General features: G+C 45.2%; 1 protein-coding gene across 43 annotated transcripts in view; it reads right to left on the bottom strand.

Moving 5' to 3' along the window:
• MAP4K4 (mitogen-activated protein kinase kinase kinase kinase 4) overlaps positions 1 to 27,033 on the bottom strand; it is a 156,142-nt gene that overhangs the window by 14,648 nt on the left and 114,461 nt on the right. For 3 of the 43 annotated variants that reach the window (XM_040993839.1, XM_040993823.1, XM_040993842.1), the window contains exons 11-22: positions 25,984 to 26,056; positions 24,461 to 24,671; positions 15,069 to 15,230; positions 12,603 to 12,689; positions 11,836 to 12,072; positions 8,341 to 8,574; positions 7,371 to 7,477; positions 5,211 to 5,362; positions 4,276 to 4,373; positions 3,596 to 3,604; positions 1,536 to 1,711; positions 779 to 899 (exon numbers count right to left, since the gene is read on the bottom strand). In XM_040993839.1, coding sequence (XP_040849773.1) covers positions 779 to 899; positions 1,536 to 1,711; positions 3,596 to 3,604; positions 4,276 to 4,373; positions 5,211 to 5,362; positions 7,371 to 7,477; positions 8,341 to 8,574; positions 11,836 to 12,072; positions 12,603 to 12,689; positions 15,069 to 15,230; positions 24,461 to 24,671; positions 25,984 to 26,056 — 1,667 coding nt within the window. Of the gene's footprint in view, positions 1 to 778; positions 900 to 1,535; positions 1,712 to 3,595; positions 3,605 to 4,275; positions 4,374 to 5,210; positions 5,363 to 7,370; positions 7,478 to 8,340; positions 8,575 to 11,002; positions 11,165 to 11,835; positions 12,073 to 12,602; positions 12,690 to 15,068; positions 15,231 to 24,460; positions 24,672 to 25,983; positions 26,057 to 27,033 lie in introns of all 43 variants that reach the window. The other 40 variants (XM_040993832.1, XM_040993850.1, XM_040993836.1 and 37 more) reach the window with 26 other exon arrangements.

Here is a 27,033-nt window from a genome sequence, read left to right as displayed (position 1 = left end):
TTTGCCGGCAGAATTCCAACGGAAGCAGTGAGCCTTCCACCTGGTTTATCTCTCACTTTTTAGCTCCCATCACCCCCCACCCTTTAAAAAAAAAATCTTTGTGAACCTTTTTACTCTCAAGCTCTAGAAAGTACCCTGACAGTTCTGTAATTCCTGATCTTTACCACAGTCTTCCTCGACCTTCCCTATGAATGCATCACACAGTACAGAACACCATCAGGGCAGGTCCCTCCATCACGGCTAGGATGCCCGACTCTACTCAGAGGAGGCGCTGCCATGAGGATGCCATCGAAGCTCAGAAACACAGCTTAGTGATGCAAATGGGATGCACCTGCAAGCATCCAGTTACTCAGCAGGTGGGGAAGCAGTCACCCCGTGCTCTCCATGGAGGGCAATGGCGAGGTGGCACGGTCCTGCAGATGCACAGAGCTGAGCACCCTTGGCAGGACCCCGTGACCACCCTGCCAGGCTCCAGGCCTGCACAGGGACTCCCTGCGGCTCTCCTGCTGCTCCGACAGACAGTGAGGCTCAGCGTGGTGCTTGAATGAGGGCTGCCGCACACATGCACCAGAGCAGCAATGTGGGGTGGAGGACTTGGCACTACCTTCGTGGCATGCAGCCCACACCTGTCTCCCAGGCCCCCAACACACCACCCTCTGGGTCTTGTTAACATGAAAAACAGATGATGATGTAGAAACAGCATGAGTGAGTCAATGAGCAAGGGTTAATGACCACAGGAAAAGCTCGGCCTCTGGCCACAGGGAGGAGACATGGGTACCTGGCGGACAATTAGCGTGCCCTCCTTGGATGGAGTCATTGCAGGCTCACTTTCGACATCGTCGTGAACAATCATGGTTTTCACGGATTCCGTTTCACCGTTGCTCAAGGTCAGAGACGACCTATGGGGACAAAATCCGGAGGTTAAGGCCTCACTCCCAGGAGTCAAGGCCATTACGCTGACTTTCCCCTCCTCCAGCTCACAGGGACATGGCTTCCCTAAGGACGGCAAACACTTAGCTTTCCTCCTTCGAGTGAGGATGCTTCTGAGCCAAAAGCTAGAACACATACTCACAGGTAATTAAAGGAAATTTCTCTTTTACCACTTCCTCAAATTAAGAGGAAGAAATTAAAATGCACATTGGAGTGACAGAAAGACGCCACCACGGGCACATACTCAGATGCAGAGGAGGAGAAAAACACAAAAACTGTCGGCTACCAGTCTGTGATGTCACTATCGCCCCCAGGGCCAAGCTGCAGGTTAGAGAGCAGACTCAGAGGGGACACCCTTACCCTGAGGCCAGGCAGCCAGTTAGAGAGCAGACTCAGAGGGGACACCCTTACCCTGGGGCCAGGCAGCAGGTTAGAGAGCAGACTTAAAGGGGACATCCACATCTTAGAGCCACAGGGCATGTTAGAGAGCAGGCTTGGGAGGGGGCCAGACGGGGGACACCCCTATCCTGGGGCCACACAGCAGGTTAGAGAGCAGGCTGGGGTGGGGGACACCCTCCTCCTCGCCCAGCTACGCAGGGACTGACGCCGCTCTGGTGTCCTCTGGTCCCGAGGTGGACTCGTCGGCCCCTTCCTGCTCCACATCATCATCCTCCTCATCAGTGGTCCCCGACTCTTCGCTGGAAGAGGAATAGTCAGTCACTTTGTGAGGAGGCCGCACATCTTCCACAGCTCGAAGTTCTTTGGCCAGTGCTGTCAAATCCTAATGCATGGGGGACAGAGGGAAGAAAACAGGAAGCAATGAGAACACGAATAAACCACAAGGTCACGTTCATGAAATGGCCCATTACAGTGTTTTCCAGTTACCTATGAAGGCAAGCCCTTGTAGCTTTGGACAGAAAGAGGGGAGGGGAGGGGAGGGGGTAAAGAAAAGGAAGAAAACGAAAGAAAAAAGTAGAAAAAAAATGAGAAAAGAGCAACAACAGTCGAAGATGGTGATTGAAATTTGAAGCCCCAGCAATACAAAAAATTGGGCTAAGTACCTAGAAATATTTTAAAGTTTTCAAATACAATGTAAGATTTTCCATCAACTAAAGAATAGACAAAACCTTGGTGTTTCTGTTAAAAAAAACAAAGTCATCTAAATAACAAAGTCTTCCTTTAAGGCAATTAATCAGAAAACAAAGTTCCAGTTCACAGGCCTGATTTAAAGTATCTTTAAGGCTTGATTTTTTTCCTCTGTTATTAAAAGGCCCAATCCTACAAACGGAGTACCACTGCATTACTCACACCATACTTCAGTGATTGTTAATCACTGGTGAGCTGCTGGAAGAAGTTTCTGACCTTTGATCCTAGGAAGCAAGCAGCTGTGACCTCCCGCGTGCTGGGAGGTGGTGTGGTAGGGCTGCCTCACCTTCCAGCTAATACACAATCCCCCCCCCCCCGACCCCCCGGGATAGCAGAAAAAGAAATCCATTCTGACATTCCCTTTCCTATGTTAAGATGCATGCAGGTACTATGGCTCAGAGGGGTGAGCCACCACTTGAGCAGCTGCATCCCCTGCTGGAATCCTAGGCTAAGGACTTCCAACCCAGCTTCTTGCCAATACAGCTAGAAGCAGCAGGTGATGGCCCAAGGGCCTGGGCTCCTGCCTCGCACATGCATGATCTGCATGGAGCTCCAGCTTCCTGCCTCGCACATGCGTGATCTGCATGGAGCTCCAGCTTCCTGCCTCACGAATGCCAGATCTGCATGGAGCTCCAGCTTCCTGCCTCGCACATGCGTGATCTGCATGGAGCTCCAGCTTCCTGCCTCGCGCATGCCAGATTTGCATGGAGCTCCAGCTTCCTGCCTCGCGCATGCGTGATCTGCATGGAGCTCCAGCTTCCTGGCCCTGGCTGTTTCGGAGCTTTAGGAAATGAAGCGTGGACGCAAAGTTTCCTTCTATATCTCTTTATATCACACTGCTTTTCGAGTAAATAAATAAATCTCAGAAATAAAATTTAAGAATATTTTCAGGACTCTATGTTTTTCTTTTTTTAAAAATTTTGTTGGAAAGCTAGATATATTAGAGGAGAGACAGAGAGGAAGATGTTCCATTGGCTGATTCCCTCCTCAAGTGACCACAACGGCCGGAGCAAAGTCAATCTGAAGCCAGGAGCCAAGAGTCTCTTGGGGTTCTCCCACACAGGTTCCCAAGGCTTTGGGCCGTCCTTGACTACTTTCCTAGGCCACAAACAGGGAGCTGGATGGGAAGCAGGACTGCCGGGATTAGAACTGGCGTCCATATAGGATCCCTGAGCGGGCAAGATAAGGACTTTAGCTGCTAGGCTACCGCGTTGGGCCCTCTACATTTTCATATTAAATTCACATGTCATCTTTGCATTTGAGAATATCATTTAAAACTAGTGAGAACTTTGAAAAACCAGACTATATTCTTATTTTTTCTTTTATTCTTAGCAGATCCAATTTAGTTTAACAGTTAACTAAATTGTGTTTAAAAAGCTAAGGCAAAGGTTTGCTTTAAAAAATCTGAAGTAGAAAAAGGTAAGTTCAGCCAGGAAAAAATAATGAACTCCCCTGCATGCAAAGCTGGAAGGTAGCAGCTAAGAGGGCTACGAGGTTGCACTGCAGACACCGGACTTACCACTTCACCCTTCATTCAGGACAGGGAAGTCCCAGAAGCGCAGCAGTCATCGTTGATGGATAAACAGCGTGAGAAAGCACAGCAGAAAGGGGGGGTGGGGGAGAAGCACAGAATCAGTTGCAGCAAGAAATCAGAACTCCAGCAAACAAGGTTTAAATTTGCAAGGTGTACACACAGCTGCGTGATTGGTTAACAGCAGGAGCATAGAACAGGTATGGAAGTCTCAACCAGCCCCAGGTACCTCGAGGCAGCAATCAGACAGTTGGTAAGTCCAGGAAGAAAAAAATTTACTCTAAAAGCGAGTAATGCAAATGCTCAAATCATCAAAAATAATGGTTAAAACCAAACAAAGACATAAAAAGTCTTTTTTCTACTGGACTTCTGAAAGTATCTCTTCCATTTCATTAAGTAAAACACTGTGCCCTGCCCACCGTTTCTTTGTAAGGCTGACTATCCACCAAAGCCATGATTGGTCATGAGAATGTCTTATCCTGTTGAGGTCTTGACGTAGGCAATGAAGCCTGAGGGAGTGGTACAACTGTGTGTGGGGGTGAGGTTATTCCGTGCGATTCATCCAGCCTGCGATGGGCCCCCCAGAAACAACTACTGGCCTCTCAGCACTTTTTAAGAAAAAGATCTCAAGTTTGAAATAAGTGAAACCGAGTTTGCGCCATCCTTACAGCAGGCTTGAGAGGTCTGAACACTTCTTTTTTATCTTCAGGTTTTTTTGCTACATTTTCAAGGCGCTGAGATGGCGATCCTTCCGACTTGGATGATGCTGTGAAGGTCAAAGACAAGAGAGGAGTATGTATGAACACACAGTTGTGTGGAACAAACATTTCCTAGAGCGTCTAGCCTTCTGTTCTTCCTCTTCCTCACCTCTACCCACTCAGAGAAGGAGTTCACCCCAGGCGAGCATGATCTAGGAGCACTGCGGCAATCTTTCGGATGCCTTATTTAAAATTTCTACCTGGGGCTGGTGCTGTGTACTGGGATGGAACCCCACATAGGCGCCGCTTGCGAGGCCCAGCAGAGGATGGCCCAAGAGCGGAGGCTCCTGCATCCACAGAACACCTACAAGCTCCCGGCTTCATCCTGGCTACTCCCAGCTACCGCAGCCATTTGGGAGTGAATTAGCAGACAACACATTTCTCCCCCCTGTCACTCGGCTCTGCAAATAAACAACTAGATCTTAAACGAACAAAGTTTCTCCTTAACCCGTGAGGACAATCAGTGCCCTGTTACATTACGTCAAAAACAAAGAGGGACTTTTCACTGTCATTATCAGTAAGCAGAAATAACCAGAAGACAATATAAGTTCTGGAGCCCTGGGAAATGGGTTCAAATTCCAGTTCAGATATTTAGCTCATTGCCTTGGATAAGTTGGTTAATAGCATCAAGAGCTAGGAATATATAAATCTCTCAAAACTTAGGTCTTTATGAGATAAATTAAATTTTAAATTATGCAACTACTAGTGAAATTATCAAACTACACTAAAACACTGTTTTGTGGCATGTAGCTGCATGCAAATAGCAGGTCTTTTTTAGATTAAGAGCACTTCCTGTATGCTGACCCCCACCCAAGGTGTTAGGGAAATGAGCAGAGGCCACCTACATCTGACTCGGAAGCGTTCGCCAGAACCACTCTGCGACCCAGGGTGAGACCCAGGCTGGGAGCCTGAGTTGCTGGACCCCGAGGAACTGCCGCTGCCAGGCCTGGGCACCAGCTTCTCCACTCTTTCCCACAGGAGTCTGGGCTCGATACTACTGTTTAAAGAGAAAGAGGAGAGAGCTGATGCGTTATTCCAAGAAGGAGCACCACGTTAGAAACAGAAGATTTGTGTACATGTGTATGCATGCATTTAAAATGAAATTCAGAGACGAGAAAAGCAGCCTGTAAACAGTAATGAAAACCAAATTCACCAGTCTACAATGACATTATTCAACATTGCTTTCTCTCCCTCTAAAGAACCAAATCCGTCAATGACAGCCTACCAAAAGCAAGCCTGAAAAATCTCTATTAGGACTGACAAAATACAATCACTGAGTTTAGAGTTATCATAACTTTGGTCACAGTTACAAACTTCAGTTCTTTACATTACCAAAAAAGAAACCCAAACAAATCACCGTATATTTAGATCATTACATGCAAAATTCTCTTCTGTTCCTAGGCTGAGGTCACCTATCCACTACTGCCCTCACACATGGACACAGACACTCCTTGGAACTGTGCTGGCAACATTACAGAAAATAAGAGCTGGGAAAGATTTCTTCCAAGAATGGGCTCACAGCATGCTTTCCGGGCAAGAATGGATGACACAGACTCACTCACAGGTGACCACACCATCCAACCTGGTCAGTAAGAAGAATGGGCCCTTTGCAGCATGTGTGCTATCATCTGCCTGACCTAGCCTCCGTGTGCAGAAAACCATCTTTAGAAGTTCAACGGTGGCACTTCTAGTTCTCTATTGGACTGCAACTCCCACTGGTGGGCAGGAGAACAGGACCAGGGGCAGGCCCGGCTGGACAGGCAGGGCACCTGCTGGCATGAGTGTCGACTGGAGGGTGGAGTCGGTTGGGAACAGTTAGGCTTCAATGCCCCGTGATGTATATGGGATCTCAACGGGACGTGGGGCAGATGGCACAGGGACCAGGGCTAGGGGGCCAGTCCAGGGGAGTTTACTAGGGGTTGCTTTGACTGGGCTGCAGCTCCCCCTGGTGTACACGAGGGCCAAGTAAGTCGTGGGCAGGGCTGGATTGGGCTGCAGCTCCCATTGGTTTGCAGAGGAAGGAGAGCAGAAAAAACCTATCAACTACCCCAGGGAAGCTAGATAGCAAATTTCTGGACGAATGGAGACTCTGAGGGGAACTATGTCAGCCAATGGACCCTGGAGGAGTTACCTCGTCTTTGGAGTGGTGATATCAACGGCATCTCAAAACTACTGAAACCACGTGAGTGGAATCCTCAGAAAATGCTCCACAATGGGGACCCTGGGACGACATGGGGCGGCTGTTCCACATCCCCAGGTACTGAGGACGTTGGGAGGCTGCCGTGGTTTCTCCCTGTGCATCCTCCCTCCCTCAGACTCGGGAAGAAGAAAAGGAAAAATGTGTAAAAAAGCGAAAAAAAAAAAAAGTTCAATGATGATCAAATCATATGTAATAGGGTTATCTTTTTTCAGAATCTCACCCGTAGTGGAAGTTTCTATAATGATGAAAATGTTCTGAGGTGTCCAGTGTCAAAGCTGTAGCTATGTGTGGCTACAGAACACTTCAAACGTGGTGGATGTAGCATAAAGAAATGAACTTTCAATTTTATTCCGTTTTTGTCAACCTAAGAAGCCTCAGGCGGCTAACAGCGACCGCCCTTGATCTCCACCTGCTCTCAGCAACAGGACCTAAAGTGATACTACCTGACGAACTAGGCCCACACAGCCGGACAACCGTCAGCAGTCCCGAGGGAGACGTTTCTACTTCTTTACCATTCCAGAGCCCCGTGACATTCTTTCAGTAAAAAGCATGCTCAAATTACAACCTTCCTGCTGCTCCTAACACTTATTCTTACAGAGATAGGAAGCCCTCATTTTGAAGCTGTCACAATACCCATTTGACGTCAAAACTATTTACGACAGATTCATTTTACAGTGTTCAGGTTGGGGACTTTATGGCAGTTTTTCATGGATAACCGATGTGTGTCTTGAACGCAGAACTGTCTGTCTGGAAGCACAGTGCTGGAGACGGCACAGGGTGTTCCTCAGCCACACGCTCCACTCACCTGGTGGAGTTTCTCTGTCCTGCTTGGCTGTTTTGCTGCCCACTTCCCTGCAGTGGGGAGTCCCGACGGGACAGAACAGGCGAGCGAGACGTTGTTCTCACAGGAACCTTTTGGTAGAAAGTACAGCGATTAAATTACTGAAAACAAGAGGGGAGAAAAGATCCCTCTAGCAAAACATGTATTAACAGCAATGCTCTTTATGCAGACTGGACTTCTGACCACCAACCCAACTCCCCCAGCCCTGCCCCTGGACCTCCACTGATAATACTAGGGAGAAAAAGGCGTCCGAGGAGGCTCTCCACGCCCTGCGACACCGACAGCATGCCTGCACTGAGGCTGGGCGGCAGGAGACACAAAGGATTGTTGCCGAGATAATGTAAGAATCAAGAAAATAAGCTCAAAGAAACCAAACAATGATCTACAAATGAATCAGCAGGAAGCAAAGACTGGCAGGAAGCAAGAAAATATTCAGAGGAAGCAAATTCCAAGTGGAGAAAAAAATAAGCTAAAATGTGCCCTTTAAAAAAAAAAATCTGTCCATTAACTCATTATGAAAACCAAAAACTTCATTTGAAAAGACTCATTTTGTTAAAGATTTTTAACGTTAGCTTTTATCCTTGAAAGAACTTTTTAAAACTGATATTAATTTTGAAAAATAATAAATAGCATCTGTTTCAGACTTCAATGAAAATCGCTAAAATGCATCACAATGCTTTTTGTTCTAGAAACATTTTCTTGATAGACTTACTCTCAAATCATTCTGCTATGCTTCTATGCTTAGGTATAGCATTAACAACAGTCATAAACAGCTAACTGGCAAAACACTGCCTGACTGTGGCACCTTCTCCCCACTGAAGAAAAAAGTTCCTTTGAAATTTCATTGCCCCTTTCACTCCGGTGCAGTCACCATACCCGTAATTAAAATGACAGACAGGCACAAGCAGCACCCATCTGTCTCTCTGCTCCTTACCCTTGGAGGCACCTCGTCACTGTCTGATCTAGACCAAGCCTTTGGGCTGGGGTCAGGGACCTCCGCCTTAGAGTCAGAGCTCTGACTGAGCCCCTCACTGCGGGAAGGTGGACATGGGTCCTGAGAACGAAGATGATGGTGTGCAAATTTGGGAGGAGAAGGGTCACTGAAGGAATGGGATCGCGAGACAGGGGAAACATTGTTCTTGAGAGATGCCAGGTGGGACCACTGTACCTTACAAGAAAACAAAACACAAGACATTCAATGCGTTCTGCATTAACACTGGCTTTCTGGTCAATACCAAACCCAAAGTGGGACCTGGGAAGGCGAGGGGGGTGCCGGGGCAGCACAGCACTGCGTAAAGCAATCAGTAAAAACAGTTACATTCTCGGTAAAGGAGTGATCAGAGCACACAGTATAAAGGAAGAACACATGTGCATTTATACAGAAAATTTCCAAAACCTAGGCAAACTTTACAAATAGCAGTAAGTGTGAAGAGTTTTTACAGAGAGCTTTACGGACTCACTGCAAAGGGGGACGTGTGCTGCACGGCCAGCACATGGCAGCAGGGAAGTGGGGGAGGCAGAGGAGGCCGAGGTCGGCCCAGAGGCAGGTGCCCCTAGCCACCCCTGCTCCACTGGCCGTGGGGATCTCAGAGCAGGACAGGACAGCACAAGGGACAAGCAACGACAACCCCCCGCCCCCATGCTGGACAGACTGTAACAGTACAATCCAGAAACAGCCCATTTGTTAAACACAATGATTTTTCTTATTTCTGCCAATTCTTACAAAAGTCACAACCAGAGAACTCTACACACCGTCATACCTGTTACGAAAAATAAAATGTAATTTCTACAAAAGTACTCTGTCCAGATTTTTCAAGTTCACTGCTATCGGGCTATTTGATAATTTAAACAATAAATTTCTCAACCAAGTTTATCTGGTTACTTTCAAATTGGGAAAATAATCCCTGCAAGTTTTCATTAATCCATTTAATTAATATTCTGCTATTTTAAAGTAATAGTTCAATTGTAATTTATCTGATTCTAGCTCGCTCGCACTCTCTATATATTACACATCAACCTATTCAGCGAAAAACAAAAATTCAAAAGCACAAATTTATCCCATCTTCACTTACTAAAGATGCAGTGTTAATTCTAGGGATATGATTTTTGATTTATAGTTTAGATTTATTCTCCTTGTATAACCTATGTTTAATGTACTTAGGTAGACAGTATTACCTTCAATTAGAATGACTTTTTCTTTTTGTTTTTCAAAAGATTTACATGTAGTTTTCCCAAAGGAATGTTTCAACCAAAAGCAGCTTCTAGTGCTTCCAGGTCCCACATTAATTAAAGATGAATATAAAAATCAGTCCACAAGGAACTGCTGGACTTTATTCACTGCTGGCAGCCAAATAAAAATGTTTCCAGTTGTGCTAAATTTAACCTTCAGAAGTGTCTGTCTCGTGCTTTTCACACACAGCTTCTCCGGGAGACAGAGCAGTTGCTAGAGAGCAAGCAATGTGGAGCCACGCCACTGCTCTTCTTGATCTTCCCTCTCCCGTGCTTCTTCCTGCTTTCCTTTCCTCACTCTTACCCCCCGAGCTGCCCGGCTGTGGGACAAACAGGTGCCTGGCGACCCAGAAGCCCCATCCTGTGGTGGGCCAGACATCCCCTCAGCTCCAGCTCTAGTTCTTTGTTTCTTTCTTTTTTAAAGAAAACTCTTTTAACCAGAGTTCCATTGTCAGAAACATTATTTGTTCTAAGTATACTCAATTTGCCATTTGAACTTGCTTTTTAGAACCCGACAGCTCCTTCTGGCACGGGAACATGAGGTTTCCCCCTACACATGTAAACATTGGCGTGAAATAAACTCAACCTTCTGGATTATACATAGCAGCCAAAGAGGAAAATGTCTAATGTTGGTTATTTTTAGCAAGAGGACAGGAATCTAGGTTAAGGTTTTCTGAGATCCCCGACTCAGGCCCCTAGATCTCTTCTCCCTCCCAGCCAATGTAGTGGGATCTCTTGTAATCTCTAAGCACACAGCCCAACACTAGGAAGGCAGACTGCCACTGTAGCCCCCAAGACAGGGCATGACCTTTGCCCTGACCCATACTTAACGCAAGGCATTTAAATGGGTTGTTTCTTTTTGTTTTTAATATCTGAAAATCCAATTAAGATTTTTTTTTCTCAGAAAAATATCCACAGGGCAAAATCCAATGTTTCTATGCCACCGCAGCTTATCGGCTCATTGTGGCATCCTTGAGGTCACTCACAGAACTACACACAAGCCAGGAGGCACAAGGTAGTAAGTTTACATTTAAAATGCGTGAGTAAAAATATTTCTCCTTCTATGTGCTTATACTAAGCTCTCTAAAAGCCAATGTTACAAAAGCTTAGGAAAAAAATGTGGTAGAGAAGGCAAAAAGCTACAAAAAATTATTGATCCAAGACATTGTTACTGATTTTTTTTTTAAATTCTTTTCCCACTATCAACAGAGCGAATTTGTGTCCTCCTCAATCTATAGCCATCCCTGCTGAGCTGTTCTGCTTTTAAACGTAAAGATGAGCTACCCTGTGGCTGTTGTGATCAGGCCCACGGCTGGCCGGGCCACCACATGGTCTCCTCCCCGTGCAGCACGGCTGGCTGTTGCTACCTGTGGCTCCGTGGGTCTCTGCAGGGCGGGATGCACAGACTCGGAGTTGCCATTGGAAAAAGACTCTGAGCGGGAAGGCACTGGTGGCTCCAGCACTCTGCCTGTCTGCTTAGACTGGGCTTCGGGGGAGCTGTGGTTAGTTCTCCTAAATCTATCTTCCACCTGCATCACAGAATTAGAAGACATGACTCGAGGTTAGCAGGGAAGAGCAGAGCTGCCCAAGTAATTCAGACAAGCTTTCAGTTTTCTTCAACTACAAGAAAAGAGAGGAGAGGTAGGCACACAGATAAAGCAGGCTAGGATTTGATTTAGGACACAGAAAATACTTAGAATGCTAAAAGCTGAGTGAGGCAGCTTGTAAGATCTCCTTGCCCAGAACTCTATATGTATAACAACAAAGGAGGGGGGAAAAATCAGTCTGTCACAATCAACAGATAATAACGACTATTAAGAGGAATTCAGAACACATCCCCTTGTACGGATTGGATCAAGTGGAACCGGTCTTCCTGCAACCGGAGGATGCCACCTAGAGGCCAGCATCCAGCAGCTCTGTGGAGTGAGAGCTGCTACTAGTTTCCTATCCTGAGATGTTAACGAGGCACTGCCGGCTCTCGTGCAGGAGGCACATGCTACGCACCTAAGAGAGCTTGGACAAGTGCCTCTACTTCTCTGAGCCTCAATTTCTTGGCTAGAGAACAGAGAAGTGGAGTCAGTAGCAGCTGACCTCTCTGGCCACCCCAGCATTCATTTCACACACTTCTGAAGAGTTAACAGACTGTTCTCCAGAGTGAATTCCTGGCACACAGGCCCGGGCAGCAAAGGGGAGAAGGTACCTCTCGCGCTCGGTCGGCAGGTTCGTAGTGGGGCTTGGGCTCAGGAGCATGGTACACGGGCTTGCTCCTTTCCTGCTGCGGGGGTGCTGGCTGCTGCTGCTGCGGGAGCTGGGGGTGCGACGGGTGCGGCCTCCTGTGGTCGTGCTGTAGAGACAGGAGATAGGCTTGTTCTTGTTGCAACTGCCTCTGGAGCCTCTCTGCCTGCCGGTGCTCCTCCATCTCCCGCCATCGGCACTCCTTGGAGAGGGAGAGGAGAACACTGAATCTACGGGACACTGGAGAGCTCGCCTTTCCTCTGCATTCGTTTCCAAATCCAACACCCCACCCCCCGCCACCCCTTGTTTCACGGCAAAGCAAAGGGGCTGGTATTTTAAACAGTATGTTACCTGTGGAAAAACTCTGACAGCTGTGGCTACCATAATGTAACTGCACAGAGTTAAGACAGAATTCAATGAAATGTCAGTTTCAGTGGTAAATGTATTAAGTAAAAATTCCAAGTTCTGTGCTGTGAACCTAAAATCCTCAGCACCCTAGTTTTTGTTTTTTTAACTCAATGCTAGGCTCTGTCAGAAACTTGTCTACCAAACAAGAACGCTTAACTCATTAACAGCAAGTATATAAATGAAGGCACCGAGCAGTGCAATCAGAGTATGTCTGCTGTGGCTCACAGCAAAGCCAGAATGGCTTGGTGATCACCTCGCTCACCGGCTCGGGGGACGGTCAGGTGGGCCCTAGCACTACAGGACAGGACAGAGGTGGGGCGTTACCAGTAACATGGCCTGCTCCTGGAGCAGCTGCTGCTGAAGGATTTCCAAGTGCCGCTGCTCCTCTTCTAGCTGTCGCCTGATATACTCCTGTCACACAGAAATTACCCAGCAATCAAGTTATCCAAAAGGAAACCATCAGAACCACAGGACTAGAGCACCAAGAAGCACTGGCTCCCATCATCCGTGGTGACAATTCTCAAAAACAACCTCTCGTCAGGGATTTTTCAAAGTATTTCAAATTGGTTGGTAAGACCCGAGGAGTCTGCGAAATGAGGATATGTACTTGAGCGATATACATGAAGCTGTGTGAAAGCAGGCCTGTTAGGACACAGCTGACACACACAAACATACAACTCCAGAGGGCGACACCACTGGCTTGATTAGTGAGTGCTTATGATCGACAGCGCGGGTCACCACCTTTCTGAAACCGAACATCAATACTTACTTAACATTAGAATAAAACACATGATCTGTGCTATCGTGGGTGATCCACAAGGTACCCAGCACTGCCTCCAGAAGGTGGTAGACCCAGGGCTCTCCCAGGCAAAGAAACAATCCGGGGCTCTTCAGGGGCCTCAGGTGGGTGGGGGATTCTATTCTCTTCAGGGAGAAGAGTACCACCAACCTACACAGTAAGAGCAAATAAACACGCCCAAAATGTGCTATTGGTAAGGCGGACTGGAGGCGTGTGCATGTTACAAGGGACAGAGGAGGCCTCGCCTTCCATTCCCCCCGGCTCTGTGACCCCAGTGCTAGCCGACTCCAAGCCCTCCGTTTCCTTAGGCTTCACTTCTGAGACATGAAAAACAAATAGCTCTTCCAAATCGCATGGGAGACTAAATGAGAAGTACCTATGAAATGATTTGGAAAAGCAAGAAGCATTTTGGACATAGAAGTGTTCTTCCTTTTTTCAACAAGAGGGGAAAAACTAACTACCTACTTCACAAAGGACAGAGGTGGGCAAATTGTATGCTGAAATTCAGGCTGATTTTTAGAGTGTCTACTGCTGACCTTATCTGGGGTTGACAATATCAATCAATCTCTGACTCCTTCAAATAATATGAGGAAAAAGCCAAACAGAGCCAGAAGGGAAGAAAAAAAGACAAAGGAAGGAAGGAAGGAAGGAAAGAAGGAAGGAAGGAAGGGGAGGGGAGGGGAGGGGAGGAGAGGAAGAGGGAGAGAAGAAAAGTAAAGGAGAGGAAAAAAATTTTTTTTTTTACCAAGTAACTGAGTCCTAAAGAAAGTTTACTAAAAGGATAATGGCCCAGATACCTGGGTCCCAACCAGGCTCCCAGTCCCATTCACCTAAGCCAGCCCTTCCCCATCCCGACAATCATGCTACCCCAGTAACTGCCCTAGAAATGCGAGGGGGCCCCACACAACTGAGAAGAGCCTGACTCCCAAATAATTTCTTCTCTGAACAAAACAGAATTAAATCTTAACTCGATAAACAAATTACACTCATTTGTTTTCCTACTTCAATCCACAGGGACGGTCAGAAACATCACATCCTATCCCAACCCCTGCCCCCCAGGTCCTGATACACAGCCCACGGACACAGGAATGCAACACACACGCACAGGAACACGGCCTTAATGTCACTTACTGTGACAAAGCAAGCAGTCTCTTTCTAAGTCAAAGGAACAGAATGCTTGCTACTCACCAGATCTAAAATGATTGCCACACCAACAGACCCTTTCTTACAATTAAGTTGTGAGAATTATTTTTATGTAATTTGAATCTTAAAATCTTGCCTTTTTTTCCTCCTCTCTGCAGCCCTCAGGTAAACACCAAGCTAGAGATGTTAAACATGCACGCATACAGTTAGTTGGTCAGTGTGTCAGGAGGTGACAGAGGACCACCCTTGCAGCTCCTAGGCACTCGGGCTAAACTCAGCAGGCACAGGTCTCTGCAGACCCAAGGCACCAGATCACTGTCAAGGACAGCAGCTGGGTCATGCTTGGAATCTAACACCAAGGTTCCTAAGCATTTAGACGTAAATTTTAAATACAATAAAGTGGTGATCAAATCATGTTTTCCTGCATTTAAAGCTGCTAACACAGGAAAGACTGGGTAAACTTTGATATTTTAAAACGCCATAAATATCACAGAAACCTGAGCTGCTTTTTAGACTGGATGATAAATTATACACAAATAGGTACTAGGATATTCACTGAGCTTTGGATTATATCAAACACTTATCCTAAGAAATCACAATGTTCTCATATTTCAAGCAAAGGGAAGTTACTCCTCCTTCAGCTACCTGAAATTCACAGCAATTACATGGAGCCTAACAAGACATATACAGAATCCACTATCGCACATTACTGCGCTGGCTTCAAGGGCCTTCAAAAGGGTGAGGATCGACAGAATGCTTCCCTACGACAAGACTGAATCTAGCGATGTGCTCCCCAGGCCCAGCCACAAAGTTAATGATTACATTTGCAACATCCTTTGTGAACTAACCTGTTCTCTTTCAACTCTCCTCTTCTCTTCCTCTGCTCGCCTCCTCTCTTCCTCCTCTTTGCGTCTTCTCTCCAGTTCCTCCAGACGCCTCTTTTCCTCTTGTTCTCTCCTGCGTTGCTCACGTTCTTGCTGCCTTCTAGCTTCTCGCTCTCTCCTTTGTTGCTGTATAAGTAAAAGCGTACAGTTACCAGTCATTTTCTAGGGCTCCCGCTTGGGTTGCTGACTGATTATATGTGGGTGGAAATGAGAGAACGTTCAGGGACCCCATTTCTATCCATCAATTACCTCCACAACGGCACCTAACGGCATCAAAAACCTCCCTCACCAATGTTGATCAAGGTGCTGTGTTTGTCACTTCCAGGCGTTGGTTTCATTTTGGTAAGTTATTCCCCACTACCCATACTGGACCACCACACCTGGGGAACAGGGAACTCTTTATTCTGGTGTGTCATTAACACCTACTTATCTTCAAGTCAGAAAAGGAAGACTAAGAAAATAAGACAGTAGTAGAAATAGAGCAATAAAAAAGGGAGACAAAGATGGAAAACAAGGGCAGCACACATCAGGAAAAAGGGACTGACATCAATGAGAATAACACCACTCTTACCACAAATAAAAAAATTTAAAAGCTATTTCATCTCTAGCTGAGAAACGGGTTCAGGAGAGTTTGATGACTTGACCATTGCCATACAGACAGCACCTGCCCCAGGTGGACGAGGCCCTGTTCCTCTAAAGCCCATTCTCTCCATCAACCACCACCCTGTATCACATGGCAGGTGTTAAAATGCATGACTGAAATCACTCTGCCCATCTTTCCAAATCCAGACTGTTCTGTGTAACTCTGTAACCTCAACACTGTACTGTTTCACCTCAAAAGGCTTGCTAAGCATCAAATGCAGGAATTCTTCTTGAGAATATGGACAACAGATTCTCTGGCATGAGCAAAATGTTCTCTGTACTGCTTAATATTTTAGTCGCTAGTCACACGTTGGTACTGAACACCTGAAATACAGTTGTAGGAATGAGGAACTGAGTTTCTAATTTTATTTCACTAAAGTTACTTTAAAATAAAATGGCCACATGTTGTGGTGCTTCTGTGGAATAGCAAGCAGAGCCTCTACAATACCAAAATCGCACATGGCAGGCAATTCATGTCCTTACTGCTCCACCTGCAATCCAGCTCCCTGCTAACATCGCTGGGAAGGCAGTGGAGAATGTTCCAAGCCTAATACCTTTACACATTGCTTCTAACTCTTAGGAAAAAGGATTAGACCCTGGAACGCTCAAAACCAACTCTACGGACAGATGTTTGGCTTAGCAGTTAAGAAGCTACTTGCAATGCCCACACCCTATACTGGAAGGCCTGAGCTCGAGTTGTGGCTCTGCTTTTCACGTCAGCTTTTTGTCAATGTGCACGCTAAGCAGGCAGCAAGTTGTTGGTTCAAGTACTTGGGTTGTTGCTGCAGAACTGGGAGACCTTGACTGGATTCCAAGTTCTGGAGTTCAGCCTGTCCATCCCAAGTATTGCAGGCATTATATGAGGAATGGCCCAGTAGACTAAAAATTCCCACCCCCTCCCATGTCTCTGCCTTTCAAATAATAAGGACAAAGAAAATGAATAACGGGGGGGGGGGGTGGAGGGAGCAAACCCAGGGAGAACAAATAAGAGAGACTCCCTTGTGCCGGAGTCCAAGAGTGAGGGACACCTGCCTGGTGTGCATCCCTTCCAGCCGGGCCCCATCCCTGTACCCACAAAAAGCAGGCGGTTTCTGTACATGGAAGCCAAACCCACAAGCTTCCAAAACCAACATTTCTTTTTAAAGGAATTACAGAAAATAAACAAAATTATTGTGTCCCAATACCTTCTGAACAACTTAACATAGGGATCTGATGTTTGGGATTTGACAATCACTTTCAATGAATATTTCTGAGGTTTCTCATTCAAAGCAAATTGAGCTAAGACCTTCTGTTTTACATTTTTAAATTTTCCTACAATGGAGTAAAAAGTATAGACAAGCTTTCACCAGCATAGAATGCAGTAACAATTGTATACAGCTAAGAACAACATTTTTTCTAACTCTGATAATAAGAATCATTTTAATTAGTCAATTGAGAAAAATAAAGGTTATTTGTTCTAGGCGCAATTTATTTAAATCTATTAGCTGGTCTTATTCAGTTTTCTAAGTAGGCTCTTGGGATGTTTGTTCAGAACTTTTCTGTGAGTAAAACACAAATAAAACAATGACACAGATGTATTATAAATCTGAAATGCAAGGAGTAGCTCCTCATTCCCAGTTTTCAAGCTTAAAACACATGAGCACTTCCCTTGAAAGTGCAGTGCATGAAGGCTGCTTCTTGTCACTCCAGCTATGCTACAAAGGACAGAGCTGGACGGTCTAATGAATAGTCCTGGGCAAAGCCATTCAGCACTGATGGATAATCAGTTGGATTACTCATTGGTAGGATCCTAAATAAGAAACAAACACCCGGGTGGGATAATCTAAAAAAGGCAGAAAAAATCTCAATCACAGCAAAGGACGGCAAGGAGCCAGTCACTGCAACCGGCACAATTTCCTTCGACCTCAGTCATGTGGAAGGAGAAACGTGTACTCTTAAAAACATCCACTAACTTTACAAAATTCAGGTTCCAAGCCAACTTCATGAATGTGAACAGAAGAGACAGTCTCATGGGATTTAAAATAAACAAAAGCTTTTTGATGAACAGGTACATAAAGTAGCGTCCACCATGGAGCCTTCCCCGGGGAAGATCACTGGATGGGTCCCTCTGTGCTCCTTTGGCACAAGTGTCTTTCCCTGTGAGTCTCACTTTCCTGAGTCAGCCACACAAGAGGTGTGTGCCAGGTGGGATTTTAGCTAGAAATCCTCATTGCATGGAATGGTGCAATGCACATACCTTGCAAGGAGTCACAGCTGAAGTCTAACGTAGGAAGGAAAACAAAATGTTTCAGTGAACATTAGCGAACCAGCTCTCTTCAGAACGGGTGGGTCCTCCCCTGCGTTGCCACCACCACCCCAGCGGTGCAGCGAGATGTGAAACTCAACAGCAGAAGATGGGAAGAGAGGATGTAAAATGATCCGTGTTTCTCTAAATGAGACCATGATTTCACTGGAGTACAAGCAAGGAAAACTACTAACACTCATTTTAAACTCATTCTTTGACAACTGCTATTTTACACTTTATAATCAGTACAACCATTTATAAGTAGACAAGTAGACATATCTCTGTCAGATGTATGTGGTTCTTTTTTTTTTTTTTGCTGATCACACCTATGATCAAAAACCTTCTGCAGGTACTGCTTTACTCTAAACACCACCACATGCCCACGAATACATCCGAAAAACCCTAAGACATATGCTTATTGCCATATATTTTTCTTATAGACGTAGGTTACTGAAAGGCTTCACTGAAAAGAAACCCTGTCCCTTTCTCTGCCGAGTCCTTACCTGTTCCCTAGGAGGACTCATCTGGAAAAGGGCAGAACAAGGAAAACAAGAGAACCAAGTTACAGTCCTGGATGTTGACATACCGAAGTCCGCAAGAAATCGCAGTCTAGGTATAGTCAGCATCCAACCCAAACCAGCCTCATGGTTCAAATCTGTATTCCAGCGGAGGAAAAAACAAAACCATGCATGGGGCACACGGGTACAGGAAAAGCCGATGTAAAAAGATGAAAGCTTGAGGGTTGAACCAGAATCAGAGCTGATCTTTCACATACTAATGTTCTCAACTCAGCAATGCCCTCTGCTGCTTCACCCCTCCTCAAGGGCAAGGCAGAGCTCAGAGCCACATACCTCCCTACACCAACTTCCCATCTCAACTCTTCTGCCTTGCACCCCAACCTGCCCGAGCTGCTCAGGAAATCACAGGACCACAGGACCTTGGCACACACTATTGGTCAGTCAAAGTGAGAGCACTCACTCCCTTACTACCTACTAATTTCCAGAATGCTGAAAAGCAGACTCCATTTGCTTTTTTATTCCCAGCTGCATAAAGGATAACCATTTCCTCCAGCTCAGTGGAAAAGTTTGACTTACATTACTTAAATGCTCTTAAGAGATAATTTTTAAATGCTCTTATAAGTACACGGCTCATTTTCCATTTTAATTTTTTTAATCAAGGAAGTAGGTATTGTAAAAAGTCAACAAGGATAGTAATATGTCAAAAACAAGCCTTTCCACATCTCGAACTCTAAAGGTATAAACAATTTTTCAAGAATTCAGTTTTGTCCACACAGAATTTCCACTGTTTTAAAAAAACACGTTCCCAGCTCAATCATGAATGAGTTCTTTGTAAATGAAATCCATGTTCATGGATGAGTATCTTTACTTTTAGTTTTTCAAGGAGTTATTAATTGCGTTTCTGCTTGTTTCTCTGGTTTTCTTTTTGGCCTATCACAGCGTTAACATGTCCCACAGTATCAAAACTTTGAACATGGCTAAAGAGACTGATTACAGACCAGCGCTCTCACAGCTGTCTTTGTCTACATCACTCTAGTCACCCCGTATTTCTAGCCACCAGCATTCCAGGAATGGTTTTGGACCATTTCCTACAAAGGATCTTGCGATGAGTTAGTTTAGTGGCATTAACTTGAATGGAATAAGGAATATCTAGAAATCTAGAAAAGTTTTATTTTGATGGTTCTGTGAGGGTGCTTCCAAATGAGATTGGCACATGAGTCTAGGGAGATGAGAGAGAAACCGGCCTTAATGTAGACAGGCCCCATCCAACTCCTGGGGGTCTGGAGAGAAATGAGCCAGGCTCACTCTGGTACACACCAGCAGTGGACCTTTGTGGACTCCAGGACTCACACCCACGGTGCACTTGCTAATAATCAGGCTGCTGGCCTCAAAGAGAGAATGACACCTTCAGCTTTCCTGGTTCTGAGACCTTGGACTCATCCTCGGCCATCTAATCAGTACTCCGAGGTCTCTCACCTGTAGGTGACTTAACATAAACCTTAGCTGCCACAATCTTAATCCGACCACTTTAACAGATCCCCCTTCATTTGCTAATACACATTACCTTATTTGTCTGTCTAGGGAGCCAACCCTAACACAGACTCCATGTTTTCTCGAATTCCTGGCATACTTTCTGCTTGGATTCTTTTTCACATGTGTGCTGGGCACTTGATAAATTTTGCAATCTATAAACATATTTTAGTATGGAAGTTTTCCGAACTTTATTCCCTACTTTATTCTTTACTTTTATTCCTTACTTCATCTCCCTTTGGTGCTTATTTCCTAAAATACCAATTCAAGTTAGACTCCCCTCCCCCCCTTGGAATAACTGCCTTTTGTTCTGCTGTTACATATCCCCACACCCAACTGTGTGCGAGTTTTAATTTTCTTTTTTTTTTTTAGTCTAAGAACTTCCTTATTTTCTGAATATTCTTGCTTCATAGAATTAATGCTGGCTTTTCTTGATAAGGTTGAGAGTTCATATGTGCATATGGAAATTTGCAAATCTGCTCTGTTCCCTATACTGCATTTACTTTAAAAGTTCCTCCTTTATTTTGAAGTCCTTTAGGCACAAGCATTTCCTCAAAGCCTGCGATCTTGGTTGTCCTTTCCCATTTAAGACACTGGGCTGTGTAATCAGGTAACTGTCAGGCTTTCTGAACCTCACTGGGGCCATATGTACTGGTCAGTCACCATCAGGGAGGAATCTTCACAATACCTAGGCATTGTGCCAATATCCTCTCTGTTTGAGGAAACGGTGTAAGAAAAAAGGTGGCATTTACAGGAGCAAGTGTGGCAGCCAGCATCTTGGGAGTGATGGCAGAATCCTTGTAGCCAAATGATTGTATCTGCACTGAATGCTTTTGTTCTCAGCGCATTTTCATTTTTGCTCACTTTAACCAGGATCTGTCTGCCTGCTACTATTGCCTTACACATAAAAATATTTAAATATATCTCCTAACAAATCTTTATTTTGACTCCACTTACCACCTCCAATTTCTAAGTCATAACAGTCAGCCATTTGATCATGAACTCTTCCATATGCTATCTAATTTCCACAGTTGGTGCTCCTTTCTTCTCATTACCACTGAAGTTCACACCATTATAACCTAATCATGGTTATTTAATCATAGCTATTTCAGTGGAATGTCTCAATGAAAGCAGGGTAATCACATTGTTTTTGATTCAATTGTCCTTTAAAGTTAATAGAATTTTTATTCAATTAAAATAATAAAAATTCCATGTTTAATTCAAAATGCACTACGGAAAGGAACAGAATGTCAAACAAACAAAGTCTTCCAAACAAGGAAAGGCCACATACCAGTCTCAATAATCAAATGAAAGTCTTTGTTCTGTGTGAAAGTACCATAATTTTGGTTACTACGTCAACACACATACGTGACCACAAGCTCCTTTAAAAAGTAGTGTTCATTTTGCTCATCTTCATAAGAGAAATGTGCTACTTTGGGGAACACCCTCACTCCTAGTGCAGGACATGAGAGACAGACAAACTGCTGTGTAAATTTGGGTAACTACATTTAGCATTTAGAAAAAAACCAAAAAGGTAAGAATTTGTTCACATCTCTGGGTTCTACAAAATCCGATCAAATACTAAAGCAATCTTCTCTAAATCACCAAGGAGGAGCCAGGACCACAGCTTATGTTCTTGCTCATGGCCCTGGCCTCCCCTTTTGGAGCGTCGGTTCGAATCCTGGCTGCTGCACTTGGGATTCGGCTTTCTGCTGAAGCACCTGGAAAAGCAGCAGGAGACACAATGGAGTTACTGGCTGCTGGCCGGGGCCTGGACCAGCCACGGCCCCTGTGGCCATCTGGAGAGCGAACCAGAAGATGGAAAAGTCGATCTTCCTGTTGCTTAGCCTTTTAATCAATCAATCTTTTAAAAAATTAAGTGAGTTCTTGAAGCTTTAAACAATAATTATTACACTTGGATAGTGCTTCTATTCCAGAAACACTGCTTTGCCTTGGAATATTCTACAAAATCATTTGAAGTATTCTAAGGTAACTCTGGACATGAGCTATCTCAAACCCAAGGACCAAACAGGTATAAAATTTAAACAAGCTTACTCTTTTTAACAAGATACACACAGGACTAAACTGACTTACTCATCCATAAGATTTTTATTGATAACTACATTTTATAAAGATGAATTAAAGAAGGCCCTCTCCTATAAGTCAAATAAGTAAGGTTAAGTTATGGTTATCAAAAACCCTACAACATGATGAGAAAAGCAGCAAGTTTCCCAATAGTATCAAACTGAGACAGTTCTCTTAGGGAGACCAACCAGTTGCCAAGACCAAAAGTTGAGGTAAAAAACGCTGCAGTTACTAACTCCTCTTTTCCATTTTATACACTAGGATTATCTGATTCTGCACATTGGACCAAGATTAAGAATTTAAAATACTGGGCCCAGCACTGTAGCCTAGTGGTTAAAGTCCTTGCCTTGCACACGCTGGGATCCCATATGGACACCAGGTCTAATCCTGGCAGCCCCATTTCCCATCCAGCTCCCTGCTTGTAGTCTGGAAAAGCAGTCGAAGATGGCCCAAAGCCTTGGGACCCGGCACCCATGAGAGACCTGGAGAAAGCTCCTGGCTCCTGGCTTCAAACTGGCTCATCTGTAGCTATTGCAACCACTTGGGGAGTGCATCAGCCAATGCAAGATCTTCCTCTCTGTCTCTTTTCCTTTCTGTATATCTGACTTTCCAATAAAAATAAATCTTAAAAAAAAAAAAAGAAATTAAAATGTTAATAATTCAATCATAAAAACCCATATGGGCAGAACAGGCCACCACAAAGGGGGTGATGGAGAAGGGAGACAGAGAAACTAGAATTCAAAGTTAAAGAAAGCTCTCAGAAAAGACTGATGTGAAAAGCTATTTCTTTAAAAAAAGAAAAAACTTGTGAGCTTTCAATCATTTTTTAAAAAAATTGATTTATTCATTCATTTATTTGTCTCTCCTTCTGTCTGTTAAAATCTGCCGTCCAAGCAGGTCTCCTATCTCCTAGCCCATTCTTCAAATCGGCACACTCCTCGGTGGGAACTTCTTCCGGGTCTCCCACATGTACAGTGTCACGGGCCCAGGGACTTGAGCCACCTGCCTTTACTTCCCAAGTCAGAAGCAGGAAGCTGGAAAACAGAACACTTGAGACACGAACTGGTACTCACATGGGATCCTGGTGCTGCAACTGAAGGATTAGCTTGCTATGCCATCACATCAATTCAAAATTTGGTTTCTTTATATTAGAGCCTCAAAAGAAAATGGCCAAATTTGGAATATATTGACCATCAACTGAATCACATCAATCTATGCTAGACTAACCTCATGCATAAGATTTCAAATAACAAAATCCAGGGAATTCTAGTAAATATGCCCTGTTAGAACTACTGTGCTAAGAACGAAAAGTGACATAACTCTTTATAAAGTTTTTTCAAACTGATGTCATGAGCACTTTACTAAGACATTTGTTCTCTAAAAAGCAAACCAAGGGACCAGTTTATATCCTGGGAAATGCCAGCATCCCACATGTGTGTCCTGGCTGCTTCGCTTCTGATCCAGCTCCACGCTGATGTGCCTAAGAAAGCAGAAGATGGCCCAAGGCTCTGGGCTCCTGAACCCGCATGGGAGACTTGAAGGAAGTTCCTGACTGCTGGCTTTGGACTGGCCCAGCTCCAGCTGTTGCAGCTCTTCGGGCAGTGAACCAGTGGGTGAGGATCTTTCTCACAGTCCCTCTGTCCCTCTCCCTTGATTTATTTCTCTCACATTCTGCCTTTCAAAATCAACACATACGTTCTTCAAAAAAGAGAAAAAACCCACCTCAGTTGTTTCCCTAGAGCCACCACTCAGCTTCACCTTGTGAGCTGCACTGCCCACGTGCTGCAGAAGCTTGCTAACGGACATTCACTGCTCGGCAGCTGGCCCGTTACAAACGAGCTCTCACTCCCGTGGTCCTGACATGGCATGAGCCAAACAAGTCACCTGTGCCATGTGCCTAAGGAAAGCTCAGCCCAGTATGGGAAAGGACAGAGGAAAACACCACAGAAAGACCCAACGAGCTACATTCCAGATCCTGGAAATACAACTGTTAGAGTCCAAGTGAGTGCAGATGGCCAAACGCACCATGGAAACGGGCTGCCTCAAGCGGGAGCGAGAGCATCTCCAGGACACAACTGTCTGTGCCCAACTGAACGCACTGTGGGTCAGGGCCTTCAAGATTTCACAGGCAAGAGGACATTTCTAAGGCTTCAGGGGATGTAAAGGCCTGTCAGTCACACAAGCTTTCCTTCCCAAGTTCTCAGACAGCCAGCACCTCAGGAGGCCCTGCAGAATATCCTTCCACATGCCTGGCTACCAATGAGAGTAACACCAAGGTGGGCATTTCTCTTTTCTACCTCTTCTAGCCGCCGCCTCTGTTCTTTCTGCTGCTCGATCCGTTTCTGCCGCTCTGCCAGCAGCTGTCTCTTATACTCCTCCTGCTCGCGGAGCTGCTGCTCCTGTAGCAGCTGTTGCCTGCGAAGGGCCTCGGAACGCTCCTTGTTCTCCTGCTGCAGTCTCAGGAAGTCCCGTCGCAGCGTGGACTCACCAGGCACATTAACGATGGAACTGTGGGAGCAAGCAGGAGACTTGAGGGGCGAGCACATCACACAGCACCCGCTTCCTCCTCCCCGTGCCATTCAGTCCCTCCTCAAGTCTGACTCTAGGATGGCAACAACACAGCTCACAGGAATGACCGCCCCGAAATGCAGGAGCACCACATCATCCTTTACCCTTTAACAAATACCTTACAACTCTGTTCTAAATGCTTGTTTAGCAAGGTATTTTTACTTGGGATTCTCTGTCCAAGCAGAGGCTGAACTCACCTTCCTCTGGCTCAGTTAGCAGCTGTACCGGGCAGTCTTTAGCACTTACTGCTGCTGCGTCCCTGTCGAGTCCACCACTAAACTTTCTCACCTATCCACTCCCACGCTGAGCCCAAGTGAGTTTCATGACTGATCAAATTACCAGCATTGTGATTGGCTGGTCTCCCTGTTAAGAACCATTCTTCCAACTCTATACCACCCCAAAGCACATGACAAACGAAATCCCATGAGCTGGTTCTTCTTATATCATGTTCCTATCCAAAAACACTATTCAGCTTATCATTATAGTTGGTTCTAATTTTGCTGAAGCTATTAAAGTAGATTCCAATCTCATACTTAAAAGTATAATGGAGTTTCTACATGTATTTCCTCTAAATTCTCTTCAAAGTCCACATCATTCACATGTAACTGCAGCATAAAGAACTGGCAGGCAAACTCATTACCAAATATTGCAAAAGCCTCTATTCTGTGATTAGTCAGTCAGTAGGAGGAAATGCTACTGATTTGGACTCCTCAATTTTCACTTTCACTCTACTTTGGAAAGCCAGTGGTAAACCCAACTACAGATAATAAAACTGATTCGGACAGGACACGTCCTAAACTACAAGAAATCAAATGTTGGTAACGGCATTTGCAGAACAGCAAAATAGAACAGGAAAAAAAAAAAATCAGGGGAACAGGGCAATGTGGAATTTTCAGCAGAGGCCTGGCTGGCACCTTGACAGGCGGACAGCTTACAGTACACTGCTCCATGTACCACAAAACCTCACACAGTAACCAATGCCCAAAGCGAAGCTTCCCGCATAGCCCCACATACTGCCCACTGCTATACACATTGTCAAGCGATTGCGGAGGGGATCGATGCAGTCCTTGCTAGAGAAATCCTGGGGTGGGAGAAGAGCCTGTAGAAACCTGTGAAAGAATGGGGAACAGCCAGGCACTGTGAAGTAGTTTAAGATTCATTCCTACTGCCGGGAGCCTTCTGAAACCCTGGCACCAGCATAAAACCTCATCTCTTCAGCAAGCGGCACACTGCAAAGCAGCTTTGTCCTGACCTTGGCTCTCCTTCCTGCTCAGGCACTTCCTCCTCTTCTTCCTCACTCCCACTGTACTCATACTCCGTTTCATCTGTGAAAACAAGGAGAAGGTTACTGGGGCAGCTCACAGAGCTGATGTGTATCTACACAGGTGAGCATCTTCAAGAGCACCACGGCAAAAACAAACAACGGGTCCTTTGTGGAACAGTAATTTGTATGGGGCACTGCACAGGACTCGGGGAGGATTTCCACACGGAGCAGCAGCAGACCGCTGTCTAACTGTTTCCCACAGCAGCACTCCCAGGCCACTCAAGGAAAGCCCTCACGGGGCTGCACTGACAGCGGTGCTGCATGCCTTGAGATACACACAAACAGCACCCCAGGAGTACTGGTGAATTCACACAAATCTACTTTGATGCCAAAATTCCAAAGTAAGCTGACTATTCAAAATATCCAATACAGCCAATCAAGTGTGGTCACTTGGGGCAATTAGGGATTCACTGAGACAGCGGCAGAGAGACAATTCTGCTAGATTTTTTAAAAGTGAATTAAGTAGGAACCTGCAGCAAAAAAAAGCAAAATAAAATATTTTCACAAATTTAAAACAAGGAAAATACTAGCGAAACAACACAGCAAGGAAGGAAACAATACCTGTTCTACTTAAATGAAACTTTTAACATGAATCACTCATTTTTAATTACATAGTTTTATACCATTTCCCTAAAAGTAACATGTCACTTTACTGCTTTCTTCACAATGATCAGTATCTAACTTTCAAGGAATAACTGAAACCAAACAGGCTGAAAGTAAATAAAAACCAAAGTCAACTCACAATAAACAAACAAAAACACAAACAACACATTTCTTGGGCCTGGTGCCGTAGCCTAACACCTAAAGTCCTCACCTTACACGCACCAGGATCCCATATGGGCACCAGTTCTAATCCTGGCATCCCCGTTTCCCATCCAGCTCCCTGCTTGTGGTCTGGGAAAGCAGTCGAGGACGGCCCAAAGCCTTGGGCCCCAGAACCCACGTGGGAAACCCAGAAAAGGCTAATGGCTTTGGATC

Source organism: Ochotona curzoniae, unplaced genomic scaffold, assembly GCF_017591425.1.
Source record: "Ochotona curzoniae isolate NIBS_2020 unplaced genomic scaffold, NIBS_Ocur_1.0 contig_883, whole genome shotgun sequence".
Classification (NCBI taxonomy): domain Eukaryota; kingdom Metazoa; phylum Chordata; class Mammalia; order Lagomorpha; family Ochotonidae; genus Ochotona; species Ochotona curzoniae.
Note: the sequence above shows the minus strand (reverse complement) of the source record. Positions and strands in the feature narration are given on the sequence as shown.